Source organism: Arvicola amphibius, chromosome X (assembly GCF_903992535.2).
Source record: "Arvicola amphibius chromosome X, mArvAmp1.2, whole genome shotgun sequence".
Classification (NCBI taxonomy): domain Eukaryota; kingdom Metazoa; phylum Chordata; class Mammalia; order Rodentia; family Cricetidae; genus Arvicola; species Arvicola amphibius.
The window spans coordinates 105,874,686-105,893,548 of NC_052065.1; the positions used below are offsets into that span (position 1 = coordinate 105,874,686).

At 35.9% G+C, this 18,863-nt stretch overlaps 1 protein-coding gene across 3 annotated transcripts in view; it reads left to right on the forward strand.

The window, feature by feature from the left end:
• Tenm1 (teneurin transmembrane protein 1) overlaps positions 1 to 18,863 on the forward strand; it is a 572,293-nt gene that overhangs the window by 197,815 nt on the left and 355,615 nt on the right. For all 3 annotated transcript variants that reach the window (XM_038316304.1, XM_038316305.1, XM_038316306.1), the window contains exon 4: positions 5,131 to 5,371. In XM_038316304.1, the coding sequence (XP_038172232.1) occupies positions 5,131 to 5,371 (241 nt within the window). The remainder of the gene's footprint in view (positions 1 to 5,130; positions 5,372 to 18,863) is intronic.

The following is an 18,863-nucleotide window of genomic DNA, read 5'->3' on the forward strand; positions in this document are numbered from 1 at the left end:
GAAATTAAAATACAATTATATTTCTCCCTTCTCTTTTCTCTCTCTGAACCATCCCATACCTGCTCCTTCAAATTTATGGTCTGTTACTTTCTTTAGTTGTTTTGTGTACTTCTTTATATTTGTTAAGTTAAAGCCTCCTGGACTTCTACTCATCCACTTTGACATGTCTTAGGTCAGCTCTTAAATACATTTTATTTTTCTTCCCCAAATATTGGTTTACTAAATAGGCAAATCTGATTTTAATAAAAACTATAGGTACAACAGGGACTGGAGAGATAATTTGGCAGTTAAGATGTGTTTCAGAGGACCCATGTTTAGTTTCTATTGCCACATGGTTGCTCACAACTATCTGTCACTTCAGTTCCAAAGGATCTGACGCTCTCTTCTTTTTGCTGTAGGCACCAGGCACACAAATGGTGCACAGATGTACATCCAGGAGAGATACCAATATACATAAAATAAAAATAATGTATAAAGACAAAATTATAGTTGCATTTATATTAAAGAATTATTGTTCCAACTGGGGAAGGGATAAACTATGCTTGTTTACTCTCTTTCCTTCAGAAAACCAAATTTTTCATCTTTTCAATCTTTGAGCCACTAACAGTAAATTGTAAGTTTGAAACCACAAGTGTCCATTGACAGATATACTTAAGATTAACTTATTGATCAGCGATCACTATGAAGTTAATAGATAGCCCTAACATTCAAATTTATGAACTACCTCCTCACAGATTATAACAACTCATTGTGATAAGTAAGTGATTTAATCCTATAAAGTAGACATAGATGTTTGGAATTAGTAGTAATGGTTAATACTAATAATAAACCTCCCCTTCATTGAAGTCCATTTCCTTTCAGTTCCTTCCCAACCTGCTCAGAAAGGAACACCAAGAAGCATAGCCTTATAATTAGTCTTGAGAGACCCGACAAAAGTTGTTATGGCAATAGTCCTTGATGTGATGTTCTTTGCACATGTACATTATGACAGTCTTTATAAGAATTTATCAATACTGCCTCAAAAGAATTATCAAGGTGGTTAGACTTTAAATATGAACATGTCGATAATCTATTACTCAAAATCTTTGGTGTCTACTTGTTTCAGAATTTCAGTATTTTTATCTGATCTTACAAAGGCAATTTTAAACACACTGTACATTGCATAATTCTATGTGTTAGAGCATAGGCCAATAACCCTTAAGGAAATTCACTAGTATTTCCCCAATCAAATGTATGAAAATTCATTTAGTAAAAGATAATATGTATGCTTAAACTATAACACATTGGGTCATGTTTTACCACAACAAGAATTGAAAGAAAGACCAACATTCTTCATAAATTTATTTTCTTTTTTTCAGCATTGCAGATAGAATATTGTGTAACTACCCCTTGAAACATAGACTCAGTTCAGGAAATAAAAATACAGTTTCTGACTCATTGTGACATTCTCTAAACTTATAGGAATTTATCTATCCTCTTTTCCAACATACACAGCATGATATATTTGGGTAAAAATATATTGGAGAGATCATTATCACAGTATTACTAAAGTAAAGAGTGATCAGTTTGATATATAAATATTGTAAAAATGATCATGTTTCTACTTTGGTTAAATTTTTAAAAGCAGCAATAAAGTTGACATAATTTTAATACTGGCAATATTTATTTTAACATCAGAAGAAAGTTACTTTTCATGTACAATTAATAATGTTCCATTTGTTTTGAAAATATTAATTTGTTCCCTTGTTATTGGAAGCTTTAGAACAGTTTAAATGTATGGCAAAATTTTTGTTTCCCACCTTTTAGTAATAAGCACTAGATGAATGAACAATAGTGCATACAGCTGAATAACACATAAAAATACACAAGATGGACATATGATTACACACACCAACTGACCATGTGTGTTAAAAAGTTTGTCTATGCACATCTGGCATTAAAAATACTGTCCTAGTCAAATAACCCTCCTAATATTTTCTAATATCTCATTCTTTACAACCTTCCAATGCCCATTTTCAAAAGCAGATTTCAAATATTTTTGAAAGCGAAATGTCACACTTTGTTTGGCATTCATGTATATGAATGTTTTAAAAGGTAGAGAGCAATGACTGCTCTTTGCGAGGACCTGGTTGAATTCCCAGTGTCCACATATCATCTCACAACTGTCTGTTACTCAAGATCTGACACCCTCATACAGACAGACATACATGCTGGCAAAACACCAATGCACATAAAATAAAAATAAATTATTTTAAAACTATACTACCACTCTTACTAAGCACCTTCTTTAATATGTCACTAGTTTTTCTCTTAGGGGGGTATTGCACTCAGTACTAGTTCTTCTGTTAACATGACAAAATACAGAACAGAAACAACTTAGGAAGAGATTGTTCTGTCTTATAGGTCCGAGGACACAGGATCTTAACATGACAAGGAAGGCATAGCAGAACAAGTAGAAGGTGGCTGGGCACATTGCTTCTACATGCAAGAATTATAGAAAAATGAATAATTTAGCACAACTCCCTTCTACCTTTTCATTAAATACAGTCAGTCTAGGAAATGGTGCCACCTACAGCTGGGGTGGTTCTTTACTTAATAACTAATATAGACAACTCTGTACAATTGTCCACTGGCTTGTCTTTTCCACAATTCTAGAACTTGTCAAGCTGATAATCATCACTAGCCATCACATTCTCCAACATAATTTTTCATATTTTCTCACATATGTGATTTTCATAGTATCATGAATTTTAGAAATGAATGCAATACCTTGTAGCAGAACTCACTAATGAAATGTAAGAAACAATACATCCAAGTAGACATACTGTAACTTTTGTCGAAAATTTTATCTAGCAATGATTCATATTAAACATTGTCTGCAAAATGGGTAGGGGAAGATGCATGCTGCTTTCTTTCTCACTTACCTTTTGGAGAAAAAGTAAGTGCTGCTTTTACAGCATATACTCCTACCAATAACTCTGCCACAACTAAAATACCTTAGATCTACAGTTTGAAGAAATTTCCCCACTGAGAGATTATTTTACCAAGTTATTTTGGGACCTTAGACCTGAAATTGGTTCATTTCTAAGTATATTATGTGAATTAGACCTTGCCATCCAAAAACTTACTTTACTTTCAGAAAGGCTTTAGAAAAAGTATGTCTGGATATTGCTATTTGTGTAACCATCTCCCCACCCCACCACCCATTTTGCATCTTTTTCTTGGACACTGGACTGCCAAAAGCATTTGGAAGTAAGTGCATGATACTCCAAAGCTGCTGGAATTAGTGCTCCAGTGCTCATGACACTGAACACTAATGTATTTTTCATTACTGTTTAATGTTGGGAAATCCCATTTCACAGAGCCCAAGGATTAAATTGCTTCACTTGGAGGGAACAAGTGCATTCCCTGTCTTTTTCCTGGGGTAAAAGAAAAAGAAGAAGAACAAATCTGAGATCATTTGCATTTCATAAGGGTTAAGGTTTGCATACAGTCTACTAAGAACAACATTCCAATACTGTGAAAACATTTAAAAATATTAACATTAGAAAGTCTCTGCATATGAAATACTAGAATAAAAATAAATAGTAAAATTGATTAACGCACATATGTATATCACTAAAATATACATATTTAATTGTAAGTGTACATACATGTAGCAACATATACATATATTTTAAAGGTGATTTACTTCGCAATTCTACCTACAGCAGAAGTGTTATAGTTGCATTTTTAATTAAATATGGTTTTATCACTATTCATAATATGCTATTTACAAGCATTTGAAGGAAATTCTGCAAACAATAAATCGAGTTTATTTAAAGGGGGAACCACCTGTACTAGAAAAATCCAGCCAATAATTTATCATGGTCTTTGTTCCTGAGAGAGTAATGTCATGGTTTTTGGTGTTTTTTTTTTTTTTTTTCATTTGAAAAGCAAGCCAGTGTCTTTAAAATTCATGTCTGAAGTGAAAAGACTGAAAGAAGTAATTTTTCCCTCTGATCATTAACTGCAAAGTGGGCCTCAGAACACACCAGCTGAGCCCTCTGTTAGACATCGAAAGCCTCTGGCATTTTTCTGCTTTCCAACTCTGTCATTGGGGAGGTGGGACAAAGCCGTGCTGTCTACAAAGTTTATCCAGAACGTGCTGGTGTTACAAGCAATCACTTGATGCCTATTATGCTTCTCCTGTGGAAGAGAGGTGGCTATCTGCAACAATAGTGATTTCTTTTCAAAGGGCCTTAATTGGGGTATTTCTCCTGGGCCAGATCCTAACTAACTGTTTTGATACGTGCCTGCGAGTACAGCAGTGGAAAAAGACCCAACAATAGCAACATCGGGAGTCTGAGGACTGCTGTCCCTATTTGCCCCCTGTGCAAACAAGCAGGAAAAAAGTTTCCCCACTGTTGCCTAACCTACTGCTAACTTGGCAGGACTCCTAAAATGATGTTAAAAAAGGCAAGGTGTGCAGGCTTTGCTCTGCATGGCTGTGGAAATGCTTAGAGTAACCAGAACAATGTCCCTTTAGCCTGCCTTTTACAAGTAGCACTCTGTGGTGTTGGACTGGTGTAGAGATTAGTTTCATGCAGTTGAGGTACACACTTGTGAGCTATTTTTCTGAAGTATGGATTTACTTCTGTGTAGGCAGGCTAGCATCCTTTCCTGAGGTAAGTCAGAAGGTGGCCTTATATTTTTATTTGAAGTGCTGAATGATTTTCCTCGCAACGAATTTGTGCCTCTCACTGGTATTTTCTGAAGTGAGATGTTTTATTTTTTGCAACTGATGGAAATCAGCTCACTTCTGTTTTGTAGTCTTATATCTCGTTGATGATTTATTTGTTCAGTAGCAAAAACTATGACAAATTGTGTGAGGCGGATTCATTACTTTTAGCTGGTATATTCCTGAAGAATTTACATGTAAATGCAACCGTGAATGTTTTACATTTCATAAGCTTGCTGCACGTGCTTTTGTAAGTTAAGTGACATTTTTTTTACAGATAGACTGAACTTCAAATTCCTTCCCCCCTCCTCACAGGTTATATTATCTGAAATCCTAGTAAGTCTGTCATGCTGTGTTCTCAGAGTAGGAGAGTAAGTCTTTATTTGCTGTTTTTCTTCTCTTCCATTTAGACATGCAAAGCAGCCCACACAACCAGTTCACCTTCAGACCCCTCCCACCACCACCTCCTCCTCCACATGCCTGCACCTGTGCCAGGAAGCAGCCTCCCACAGTGGACTCTCTTCAAAGAAGATCAATGACTACCCGCAGTCAGCCCAGCCCAGCTGCTCCTGCTCCTCCAACCAGCACACAGGATTCAGTTCATCTGCATAACAGCTGGGTCTTGAACAGCAACATACCACTGGAGACCAGGTACTTAAGCTATTACTGATGACACTAAACTTGAATATTGACAGTTCCTAATAATAGGAACTCCTTTCACCACAGTTGTCTGCGGAAAAACACAAGTATGAACCACTCTACACAATCAGGTGCATCAATAAAAGGGCAGATCTCATCCCAGGCAGACAGGAAACAGTGATTCAGGCACACTCACAGACATGGAACAAAGCACATGTATGAGTCAACATGAAATGACAGATGTATAAATATCTCATTTTCAGATACGGCCAAAAATAAAAGGAAGCAAAGATCTGAGTTGTCACTGTAGCCTCAATATGAAAATCAATTGTGTTGTATTTCAAGAATGGAGAGAGAGGGGGGAGGAAAGGAGGGAGGGAGAGAGAAGAAAGGAGAAAGAGACGGAGAGAGGAGAGAAGAGAGAGGGAAGGAAGGGAGGGAGGGAGGAGAGAAAACAGTTGGAGGAATAGTGGCCATTGCCATGCTATTTATTATAAAATCACTTGAAAAGGAAAGTACCTTCTAATAGTTCAGAAAAGATTTGCCTTATGAAGGGAAAGTGCATACGTACTTTGAAAATTGTATTCAAGTAGCAGGACACTTTGAAGGACTGTTTTTCTGTCATGTCACACATTTAGGTTTCTGAATTTACTACATAAGGTTTTATTGTGAATAAAGTTCTATTTCTCTACCGCTCTAGGTCCTTAGACCATGAAATAATCAGCAGTAGATAAGATTAATTGAGAAATCACTTACTATTTCCCATCATCCTTTCTTTTGAAATTACAGTTTTTGGAGCTGGTAGTAAATCCCAGGGATGGAGCACTTGCCTGGAGTTCAGAAGACCCTGAATTCAATCTTCATCAACACCCAAATGCTACTTCTGGTTAGCATACCAAAACATAAGCTAGTAAAGCAGAGGGAGCATTCTGTTGTCAAATTCCAGGGGTTCCTGCTGACTTTTCTATGTCTTAATCATTTTAGAAAGACAAATTTATATAAACAATGTTCAGAATATATCAGTCAATAAACAATGTCTGGCATGAACTTGTATCCCAATATCCTCTGGGAATCGCAACTGAAATGGGGTGACTAATAAACTCACATTATGAGGCTTTCCTTCCTAGTAACATACTAAATTAGAGGGCATCAGTGAGTATCACTACTTCCACTGAAAGTGCTGTGGCCCAAATCCAGAAAACTGTATCATTCATCATATACTGGATTCAAAAGGTTTGCAAGCCCCTTTTTTTCTGATCCCTTCCAATGGGACATGCAACAATAGCAGTCAGGATCTGTGGTGAAGACAGCACATTCAGAATAGTGCTAATGATAAGGTTTGTGCATTGTTCTTTTTTATTGAAAATTTTATACAGGTATATAATGTGTTTTGATAAAAATCAACCCTTTATTCCATCCCCATTCCTTTCCTTATCCCCATACCTCTTGTTCTTTTTCTTTTATTGTAATTGGAGGGAGGAAGTCTATAAAGTGAGTGAAGCAATGAATAATGGAAATCTACAGGGGCAGGAGTGATAGCTGAACATTTAAGAGCTAATCTTCCAGGCTATTCTTCCAGTAGACTTCAGTTTAACTCCTAACACCTACATGACTTCCCACAACCATATAACTCTAGCCCCTGGAGATCTGACACCATCTTTTGCTCTCATTGGGCACCAGACATGCACATAGTACATAGACATATATGTAAGGTAAAACACTCATAAACCTAAAATAAAAATAATAAATTAAAAAATTGAAGAAAAAATGTAAATATTCATAGTTTTGAAAGAGAGGTTACTCCCTCATTTTTCTTTTCACTAGTCTGTGGGGCTAAGGAAACAGTGTGGATAACTAACTGTTCTGTCAAGCAAACACAGTCCCTTCTTCTAGGAAGACAAATAACAGGAAATCTGGAAGGAGGATGGAGATAGGTTCAGGCAAATTTAGAGAGAAACTATTCTTGTTTGAAATGTACATCTAGGCATGTTTGTACAAACTGCACCCACGGACCTTCTGTATCTGTGCAAGGAATGTATTAATTGGTCTCAGCTTCCTAGGATGTAGAGACAAACATAAGTTTTCATGTGAGACTGCGGAGAGAGCCTTTTTGGTCCATTTGAAAATATATTCAGCATCAGAAACATCAAATTGAAAATACCTACAAGCCTTATTGGCCTGATTAACTAGAACTTTTCAAATTTATCCTTGAAAAATATCTATTTCATGCTTAGTCAATAAAAAGTAAGAATGAGTGCATAGTAACTTATGGACAAACTAAATAATAGGACCTCTTAGAGCCTTAGCTTCCTCATTTGTAAAATTAAGTACAAAAGGTCTTCCAGACTTAGGAGCAAGCGCTTAGGTCCTGTCTTCCATCCCAAGGATGTCCCCCAAACTGCCTATCATGATCATGTGTTAAAAAGAACAAAGTAGTATAATCTAAAGTGTCTTGGACATTGTAAAACACTTTGCACATTTGAAAGGTGACATTATTATCTCTACTAAGGGGTCACCTGTGTCTTTTTATGTATCTCCAGTAAGGGAATTGACTAATAACTAAAATATTTTATTCTACCTCAAACAACTGCTTGAAGATTCCTATTGAACCCAAATCTGCTACATCTATTATGCCCATTATTATCCCCTAAATTTAGAGGCTCACCAAATAAAGACCCCTCTGTTACTTCTTATTATTTATGAGTATGATATGTTAAGGTAAGTGATTCCCAAATTAGTTCACATATTCCTTACATTTCTGGATTCCAACCTCCATTCTTGATCACTTTCTTTAAAGCACACCCCACTTTGCCCAAACTGCTCTAGGGATGTAGTCTAAAGATCAGTGTAGCCCAAGTCTTACCAGCTCCTTTGGCTTCAAGTTGCAGAGATCCATCAGGTTTCCCTGAAAAGCACACATTTTCAATTGCTTAGTCCCTGGAAACTAAAGAAACTCTAGTTAAGACCCAAAGAAAAGTCAAAGTTTATAGACATACATTTTGGACGTTAAAAGACAGAGAAATGTTATATGTTGTTACTCCATTCTTTGTCCAATAGTTTGTTCTTGCCAATGACTCAATGTTTCTTTTGTCTACCACAGTATCTGCTTACACCTCACTACAGGATTCCATATGTACCTCTTATAATCTCTCACCTTACTCCATCAGCTGCATGTCCCATTGCTAACTGCTTCATTTCATTTTGGCACTAGGTTCCAAAGCCTGTGAAGAAGAATTTGATTAGCCTACTTCATCTCTTATGTACCACAGTTTAAGCTTTTAAGGAAACCATACCTGCCATTCTCTCATTCCACTGAGTCCAGGGGCAAGAAGAAATCCATGTGGTTAAAAGATTAATAAAATTTTGGACACCAACCTGGCATTTGACAGTCTTTCTCATAATTCCTCCTATGACTGCTTGGTAGGAAAGACCTGGGAGCCTATTGCATGCCCCTTATATAGGATTCTTAACAGTCACCTTAACTCACATATCCAGGGATATATGCTATGGCCAACAATCATCTATCTCCCTTGTTTTACTATGATTTCGGCTGATACTTTCTTCTCCAATGTCACCAAGTTTGATGGATATATGAAACTGTTGGTACACGTTAACAACACTAGAAACTATGGCTCTAAGTCTTATTTTAATAAAGTCTAAGGCTGGGCCATATTTTATATACTCTATAATTGAAACCTCTTAAATTATACATTTGAAAAGTGTGGCATTGCTAGACTAGATTTAGACCCTTGAACTGTCATAATTTGATTTTATCCTGATAGAATATGGAGTTGTAACAGAATCCTAATTCTACCATGCAAAGTAGATATTTTGCTGTCATGCTAATATAAATCTGCAAGATGGTGAGATATTCATTGTCATTTTCACATAAGTCACTGATAAAATGTATATAGAGCCAGAATATGGTCAGAGCTCTCTGGCATACCACTGAAAACCTCTCTGCAAGGCTAGTTATGCTATCAGACAGCACAATATTACTAACATACAACGCACATTTCTGCATCTTATTTAGAGCCATATCATGGGATCTTGTCAGATGGCTTGCTGATTGATACAGTGTGCCTACATTTTATTTTCTGATATATCATTCTAATAACTGCTCAAATAAAGAAGTGTTTAGCTAACATGAATTCTTTTAGGTGGTTTATACTTTCTTCTCAAAGTTTCTATTCTTACTTTTGCTACTAAATGCTCAAACTTATTTTAATAGTTTGCTCTACCTTAATTCCATGATGATTTGTACTATGCCCTGTCCATTTTCAAAACTTAAGTCTATGTTTACTACCTCTAGTTTTCTGCCACCTTTTATCTATGCCACAGTCTCTGGAATGGCCATAGTATACAATCCACAGAAATTCTCTCTCCTCTGGGATAGAATATTAACATTAATATTTAGAACACTCAAATGCTAAAGTTCAGCCTCAGTAAGGTTCAGGTACCAAAAAGGAGGTGTGGATTGGCAAGGGAAGATAGGGACAAATGTACATATGAGGGTTCAGTGGCTCTCTCTCTCTCTCTCTCTCTCTCTCTCTCTCTCTCTCTCTTCCAGAAAGAATCTTTTTATTTATATATCATATTGACTATATAAGTCAGTTGGCAAGCATCAGAGCCCTAGCTCTTTTTTACTTCCCCATTAAATGTCCAGGGTAAAAAACAAAGTACAAAGCAGTCTTATCTGAAACAGCATCTTTGGACAGCATCTGTCAAGTCAGGAAGTTACAAGTTTCTCAGGGTCTTTCAAAGTATAGGACCTTCTATTTTTACAGCTTGTGTCTCTGCTGGCTGTTCATATGGTTAAAATATGTTAGACAGTCTGAAATTATTTTTACCTTAACCAAGTTACATACAGAATCATTCGTTGTTTTCTAAAATGCAAGTTTTACAAAATATCTCATAATAAGCATTTAACTGGCCGATTATAACATTTTTCTGTTCCTTGGTTTTATACTAGGGGCCTATTATTTTCATATGCTCCCAGAAAGGAAGATCTTTGTATCTCATTCTTTTTCCATCAACCCATACCATTCTTATTCCCTCCGTATAGGCTCCAGTAAAGGGTAATAGATATACTTGTGACATCTTGTATCCAGAGCTGTGATGTGGGATTCCCCTCTGTATGGTGTGAATACCATTTGTTATTAAATAAACTGTCTTGGCCTGTGATAAGGCAAAAGAAGAGAGCTAGGTGGGGAAACTAATTTGAATACTGGGAGAAAGGAGGTGGAGTCAGGAGAAGCCATGAAGCACTGCTAGAGACAGACAAATGAAACTATACCTGGTATGCCACAGCCTTGTGGCAATACACAGGTTAATTGAAATGGGTTAAATTAGTATGTAAGAGTTAGCCAGTAAGAAACTAGAGCTAATGGGCCAAGCAGTGATTTAAATGATACAGTTTCTGTGTGGTTATTTTGGGGCTGAGCAGCCAGGAACCAAGAAGCAGCCTCCCTACAATAAAATGGCACCCAACATGAGGCTCCAAATGAAGACTGATGCTAAAATGAAATCCCATACTAGCTCAGAATTGAGTATAATAAAGGATTATTTATTTAGGGGCAGACTCACAGATCACAGTCCTCTACTCAAACAGGGAACAGAAACCAAATCCCGCTGCTGGAAAAGAGGACAAACGTGCTTTACATGGACATATATAGCATAAGAGGCCACACCCAAGTAGGCAGGTAGCTTAAAGGCTACTGGCTGTATGAATTCCTACAGCAGAGCTGAGCAAGAAATCTCTCAGAATCTACCCTATTAGTACCACAATCTTTGTATATGTATAACTTCGTGTGTGTGTGTGTGTGTGTGTGTGTGTGTGTGTGTGTGTGTGTGTGTGATGCTCACACATGCATGCACATGCCAGAAGTCAAACTCAAACATCATTTATCCGGTACCATCTACCTTGATTTATAAAACAGGTTCTTCATTGGCCTGGAGTTTGTCAGTTTACATAGTCTAACTGGCCAGCACACACTGGGAATCTGTCTGTTTCTGCCTTCCCAGAACTCGGGCAACAAATGCACACCAAGTTGCTTGGCTTTTATTTTGTCTGTTTATTTAATTTTTATAGAATATATTTTGATCATATTCCTCCCCCTCTCCAAAGTCCTCTCATACCCCCACCCAACTTCATGCTTTCTTATAACATAAAAACAAAACAAAACAAAACAAATCAACAAAACAGTACACAAGAAGCCATGGATTCTGTTTTATGTTGGCCAACTACACTTGAGCATGAAGTTTGCGCATGAGCATGGTTGTTACCAGCACTGTCAGTCTACCAAAGAAAATTGAATTTTGTTCTCCTAGCAGCTGTCAGTTAGACATAGCTGGCTTTTCTGTTAAACATGAGTACTGGAGATGGGATTTTTGTCCTTGGATTTGAATAGCAAGCACTGTCTTGCCAGTCTCAAATACTTTTAATAAACCTTTGCCCAACTTACACTTTAATGTATATTTATTGGTGTTTGTTTGCCACATATAGTGTATAGGTATTTTTTTTTACAAAGGGTGCTAGAAATCAAGAAAAGTTTCCCGAATTTTTTACTCTGATAACAATTGTATATCTCTTTCTCTTTGCTCTTCTTACTTTACACATATTTTTAAAAATTAAGCTTTGCTAAAAATCCTTAGTATTTTCTTGAGTCTCAGACTCAGTTTGGACAAAAGCATTCTTGACATTATTTTAATTCTATATTCGTATACCTTTGTATCTTTTGTTCTCATGCCCTTATTTAGGTACATGTCCTTCACAAGTTGAAACTAAATGAGGACACACAGGTTCCTATCATTAACAAATCTCCAATTTAAAGAGTCTTAGGATATGAAACCCTACCTACTGCACTATAAAGAACTGTTTTCCTAAAGCCTAGGATTTTTGCTTTATAATATGCATATTAACCCCAAGATAAAATAATTTCTTTCTCAAAAGCTTGCTATCACCTATAATCCAAAATTTCTCTGTATTTTAGTTGCTTTGCTATATTTCATTTCCCCTACCTTCTGGGATGTGCAGTCTCCAAGAAGACAAGTTGAGTTTGCTATGTATTTGTGTTTAGGTAAATAATACAACTAATATGTGACCAGAGAGTTAGTATTACTTCTGTTCACTGTACTTTTCTCTTATGGCATTTCTCTGTTGGTATTGAAAGTTACTAGGCATAGTTTTATTCATCTGGACAAATTGCTCATTGTAGATGTTCTGATCCACTAGATATAAGGTATGTGCCCTTATATATGTTATTCAACAGCACCATGTTGCAGGCTTATCACCTGCACAATAAGAATGATAGTAAAACCTATTTTATGAGGTTCATGAGGGTGTTGTAATAATTAAGTAAATTAAGTTTTCAATATTCTTAGAGCAGCCATGAACTCAGGAAGTATTTGGTAAATAGTAGTAATAATAGCACCAATAATAATAACACAAGGACAAATTCTCCTTCTTATTCCTTTTCAATTTCTTTCTTCATCCAATTAAAAATGTTTCTCTCCTTACGCTCATGATCTCTCCCAAGTAAACGCATATATTATTGTACTGCCTTTCCTGCCATGCTTTTGCATAAAATATATGCTAACATCACTATATTCCAATCCTTAGAGCCATACTCCTTTTTTTGTATTTTTATGACACAAACCTATGAGATCTAGTGAGACTACCTTGTCATCAATCTCCAGAACAGCTTTAGGATTACTACCTGCCTTCTGTCATTCAGAGAAATAATGCCCTAACTAGTCACTACACTCTGATTTGTATCCTACCATGAACTTTTCCTTTCTTGGCTATGAACCCTTTTACCTCCTCTTCTAGCTCATCTATTGGTAGTGACCATACTATATTTATAGATGACCTATCTTTTTCAACCAGAGAATGGGTACATTACCAGAACCAAAGAGACTTAATGATGTATTTAAGCATATGTGATTCAACATCCAAGACTAAGACACTGATGTTGTCACAAACCTAGATATATTACTAAACTCTACAGCCTCAATTTCTCTAAGTGATACATGGAGAAATTGCAGGCCTTACTTTGTGGGTTTGTCTCAAGACCCGAATGAAAATATATATGTAAAATATCTGCTCAGACCCAAGGACATAGAAAGTATCAAATAAATATTACCATTTTCAATTCAGTTTAAGATCCTGGCAGGAATAAGATAACAAGGATAACAGTTCAGAGTCACTACAGTTCAGAAAGCCACATTAGCTTCAATCTGTTCTAAAACATCAACTATCCACATATATCTCTAAGTCTATGGCTTACTGAGCATGTCTTGCAGAGTGAGGTATTCACTGAACACTTACTGATCCTGGTTCTCTGTGACTACTCCAAGGATCCCTATATTCTAGAACCTTATCTTCTTGTATTAGCCACAACAATATTAGCGAAAAGTGTAGCACTGTTACATGTATACTGTTCTTGATCCTTATGCATGCACTGATTTAATACTTATATGAATACCCGTATCTGGGGTACTTTTAGTATCATCACCCCCAATTGAGAAATCAAGAAATTAATAAACATAGAAGTTAATTTTGTGAAGCACCATAGAGGTAGGAACTAAAAAGTCTATGTAACATTTTTAATCAACGATATAGGTTTAGTATCTACATGTTTCACTATGCACTGCTTCCTTTCTGTGATCGTGACGGTTAAACAAAATGAATAACAACACCATAATAAATAGTTATATCTATGTAATCCCAAAGCCAATATACTTGGAAGAAGCAGACCTAACCAAGGTGGGAATAGCGATGCTGAGGAAGCATCATGGTAGAGAGAAAAGAAAAATAGAAACATCTGTGAGGTTAAAAAAAAGCATAAAATTGTGTTATATCACAAGATTTGGTGAAAACTGGTGGAAAAGGCATTCTAAAAGGAATCATCACACTCATACACCCGTACATTTGTCAATCATCTATTTAAGTTATCCTTAAACCTTCCCCTTCTTAACCATTTGGACCTATTTGGCCAGGGTGTCAGTTATGTAGGAAAATGTGTTCCTTCTGATACTGATAAAAGGTAAACATTATGGAACCCAAAAAATATGCCTTTTACGCTATGAACAAGAGATAGAAATTTTAGGCTGAAGTCCCTGCTGTATTTTCTTTCTTTATCCGGGTGTCAATATATAAGTATTCTGTAGACTACAATTCTTTGTTGATTCGTTTCTTCTGGACACAGCCTATTTATGTCCTGTCAAATTAACCTCCATATCAGCGTCATCATATGGCATTGACCCTTTGCCATTCTGATAGAAGCCTTCAAGAGTACACTGTAGAAGCCACTAGATATGGTATTGAATTTCACTTTTTCATAGTAGGCTGTGGGCATATTGTAGAATTCTAAACCTCAGTTTTCTCGTATTAAAAATAGGTTTCTAGCACTCACATCAATTGTGACAAGGCTTATTTTAGAATTCATATGGGATTTGCACTCTCCTTTTAGTTTTCTCTAGCTTTTCAAAATACCCCTTTTGCTTTCCTTTCTGTATGTTGATCAATCCTGTTCACACATTCTTTGAGTATATGTGGCCCACCAGATTTTAATATCTGATCAAACAGTCCTTATTTCTGTGGAGACATCAAAAAGCTACCCACAACCTACAAAGCACTGGGACATTGCCTTTAGTTTCTTAAACTGTCTATGCAGCTTCTCCTTTAAGGACAATTTTCAGTATTGTTTCTTTTAACTATGTTCTTTTGTGTCTCTCAAGTCAGTCTTCTAACTTGGAGTATATAGTCTTTTACTCACTAGAATATTTAGTCAAGTACTAGTTCAAGACCCCTGAAGCTTGTTTGACCTGTTCCTGGAAATGTAATTTATCTATTTCAAATGATTGTGATATATACCAACCATGTTCATTTACCAAAATAATTCCTACTTAGACATTTGTTGTTAATTTTTCCAATGCTAAGGAGAGCGTGCATCTAAGAAAAGAATGGCCACATCAGCTAATAAAAGTGAACCAGAATTATGTGGAGTTAGAAGAATAGTGGAAAAGTCTATCCTTTTATTTTTATCATATGCTGACAGATGGTTGTTGCTTGGTATGATACAAACTGCCTTTATTGGCTTTGGGCCCATAGGGCACTTAAGTAGCCTGTACAGGGTTATTTTTTAAAAGAACAAAAACAATTGGCAATTGGTGCACAAGACACCGACTGGTAAAGACTAAAAGGAGAAATGAAATCCGTATGACTGATGCTTGGTATACTTTTAGACCTAGTGTCTGTCTTGGGGAAATAAAAAAACATTTGAAAGAAATGTTCATTAATGGTGATGGCAGTATTATAAATATCTATGAAATAATACCTTTTACATATTAACCCATAAAACTAAGCTATATAGCAGTAATTATTTTTCTGTATTTTACAGTAGTACTAAAATATACCTAAGATTTAGAAGTAGCTTTTTCCCCTTAGAATATTTGCAATAGGAAAATAGATTTACAGAAATATTTTTTTCTTCCAATAATGACTAAAGGAAAAAAGCGTGAAATGTACATATTCACTGCTTAAATTCAGCAATACCTCATGCTTTAATCCTTGAACAGCACTGGGTTTAGCCAAATCTATCTTCAGCCACAGATTTAAAGATTCATTTTAAGACAAGAAAATACTTCTGAAAACTAATCTAGGACCTATAAATCCTGTTTACTACACAAAAGCAGGAATCAACCAATCTTTTCAGACTATAATAAATGAAAAATATAGAATAAATTTAAATAAAGATAATTTTGTATTTGTAATATATTCTTTAGATGTTGGAAACAAAGCTTTAATAATATAAAACAACACATTGGAGTTCATTGTCACAACAATCTGTAGCACTTCTGTGATAGTATTTTTGTGATAGTATTTTTAAGTATGATTTTTAATAAAACATTCTCAGGTTCATCTCAAAATAAAACCATAAGTAAACATAATTTGTTATATGTTATAAGGAAAGGAAATTTCTTCTGAGATGAGAAGAAATCCAATTTTATATGGAGATTTATTTAGAAATCCAAGTGTAAATGTAAACAGGTGTTTTAGGGAATGGAAAATGAACTGATTGATGTAATATCTGAGCAAAACAACCCAAAATTAGAATGTAGAGAAGTCACTCTCTGACTCTTTGTTTTTCTTAACCATATATCTTCATACTTTCCTACCAAATTCATTATTTAAGACAGAAATACAGGATTTTGAGCAAGAGAGAAACAGCCTTTAACAATTTTCCACTCCAAACTCAATTGATTATTATAATAAATATTTTCATTGTCATGTCAAGTTAATAGACACATGTCTGATGTATTTTACTCAAAGTACAAAATATATTTGAATTGCTAGAAACTAATTTTCCTTTGGATTCATTTTTCTGCAGAGGTTTATTTCTCTCTGTCTCTCTCTGTCTCTCTCTGTCTCTGTCTCTCTCTCTCTGTGTGTGTGTGTGTGTGTGTGTGTGTGCATGAATGTATGTGTTTGTGTCTCTGTATTTATCAAAGACATTGCACTCAACATCACCCATTGGGAGAAACCAGCTGGTTCTTTATTAATTCCACAACACAAAAGTGTTTGTCCTCTAAGAGCAAAAGATAAAATCGGGTTTAGTCGTCAGATCTTTGAACCATCTCTGCAAGAACTGTGAAAGCTTGATACTCAGTATTTCATTTAAGAGCTAGAAAGCTCAAAAAGAATTGCCCCCTTTGGCAAACAGATATGCAAATAAACAGTAACATCTGCTTCCCCATTCTATTAAAAAAAAACACTTTGATGTGAGGGTATAAGAATGTGCATAACAAAAGTACTTTAAATGAAAAACAACAGTTCATTATAAATACTATGATGGATTAAATGCAGTATAGATGCCTTTCAACAAATTTCATCAGATAATTATTGTTTGTCTACCACGTTCCAGCACTATTCTAGTGTGACTCTGGTTGAAAAAAAAAAAAAAAAAAAAAAAAAGAAAACCCTACCTTCAATGATTTTATATTCTTGTTGGGAACACAGTCTGTAGTGTGAAGCGGTGGGGCTGCGTCCCGCCACCCGGCCAACGGCTAACTTTACACCCGAAATAATTACACGGAAACTGTATTCTTTTAAAACACTGCCTGGCCCATAGTTTCAGCCTCTTATTGGCTAATTCTCACATCTTCCTTTAACCCATATTTAGTAATCTGGGTAGCACCACGAGGTGTGGCTTACCAAGAGAGATCTTAACCTGCGTCCATCTCGGAGAGGAGCAGCATGGAGACTCACTATCATGACTGCCTGAAGCGTCTCTCCAACTCCTGCTTCCCAGCATTCTGTTCTGTCTACTCCGCCTACCTAATTTTCTGTTCTCTTAAAGGGCCAAGGCAGTTTTCTTTATTAATAATGAAAGTAACACATAGACACTCCTCCATCACTTCCCCTTTTTCTGTTTAAACAAAAAAGAAAGGCTTCAACTTTAACATAGCAAAATTACATATAACAAAACAGTTATCAAGCAAGTATTACAGTTACAATATTTAAATCTATTTTATCTTTTATCATAACTAAGGAAAGCTATAACTATCTATTTATTCTTCAACTCCATCAAAGACTCCAGAAGGATATAATGCTACCTAAGTAAACAAGAAATAAGTAACTTATAAAACTCTAGAAATGACAGAGACAACTCGCTGCCTGGACAGTCACCCAAAGTTCCTCTGTACCGTTGGGGCATCCATCTTCAGCCTTTAGGCCCATAGTGTCCAGCAGACTTTTTCATGAAGCAGGAAATTCCAAAGACAGTTCAGTCACTTTCTGCTGTGTCCTGCAGAACGTCTCGCAGACTCTTTCATGAATCAGGAACCCCAAAAGGCCATCTCACCTTTAGGCAAGTTCAGCAGTCCTCTTTCTGTGGGTTCCTGTGTCCAGTTTATGCAACAGTCCAGGCAAGAGCAGTTCCTTGCCCAAATGGCTAACAAACTCCATAAGTAGCCTCTTCGATGCCCATCTTCCTCTCGAAGTAGATTGGTGCTGCCAGGAGCAGACGTGTCTCATTGTCATGAAAAACCCTAAGTTATTAAAACATTAAATGCCATATTCTGCAGTCTTTGAAAGATATGAAGAATGTCTATCTAACTGAAATATATCTCTACATATCTAGAAAATCTAATAACATGACTACAAGCTTAACTATTATTGATGATTATCCATTAACAACCTATATTTCCTAATTATACATTACATTCTTAAATGAACAACACAATCACAATACCTTAATCAGTATCAGAAATACATATACATATAACAAATTGTCCTTAAAATCTATACCAATGCAAATTATTCATATCTATATCATCTCCCCCTTTAAATGTAAAAGAACATTTATAAACAATATTTGGGAAAATGGGCGCAGTTTTTTCTCTCCAAACTGCTTCCTGCTGAATGGGGGCGCTGTTATTTAGGTCTTTTATGGTGTAACCTGTGTGCTAGGTTCCTCTCAGTTGGCAGTTGAGTGAAGTA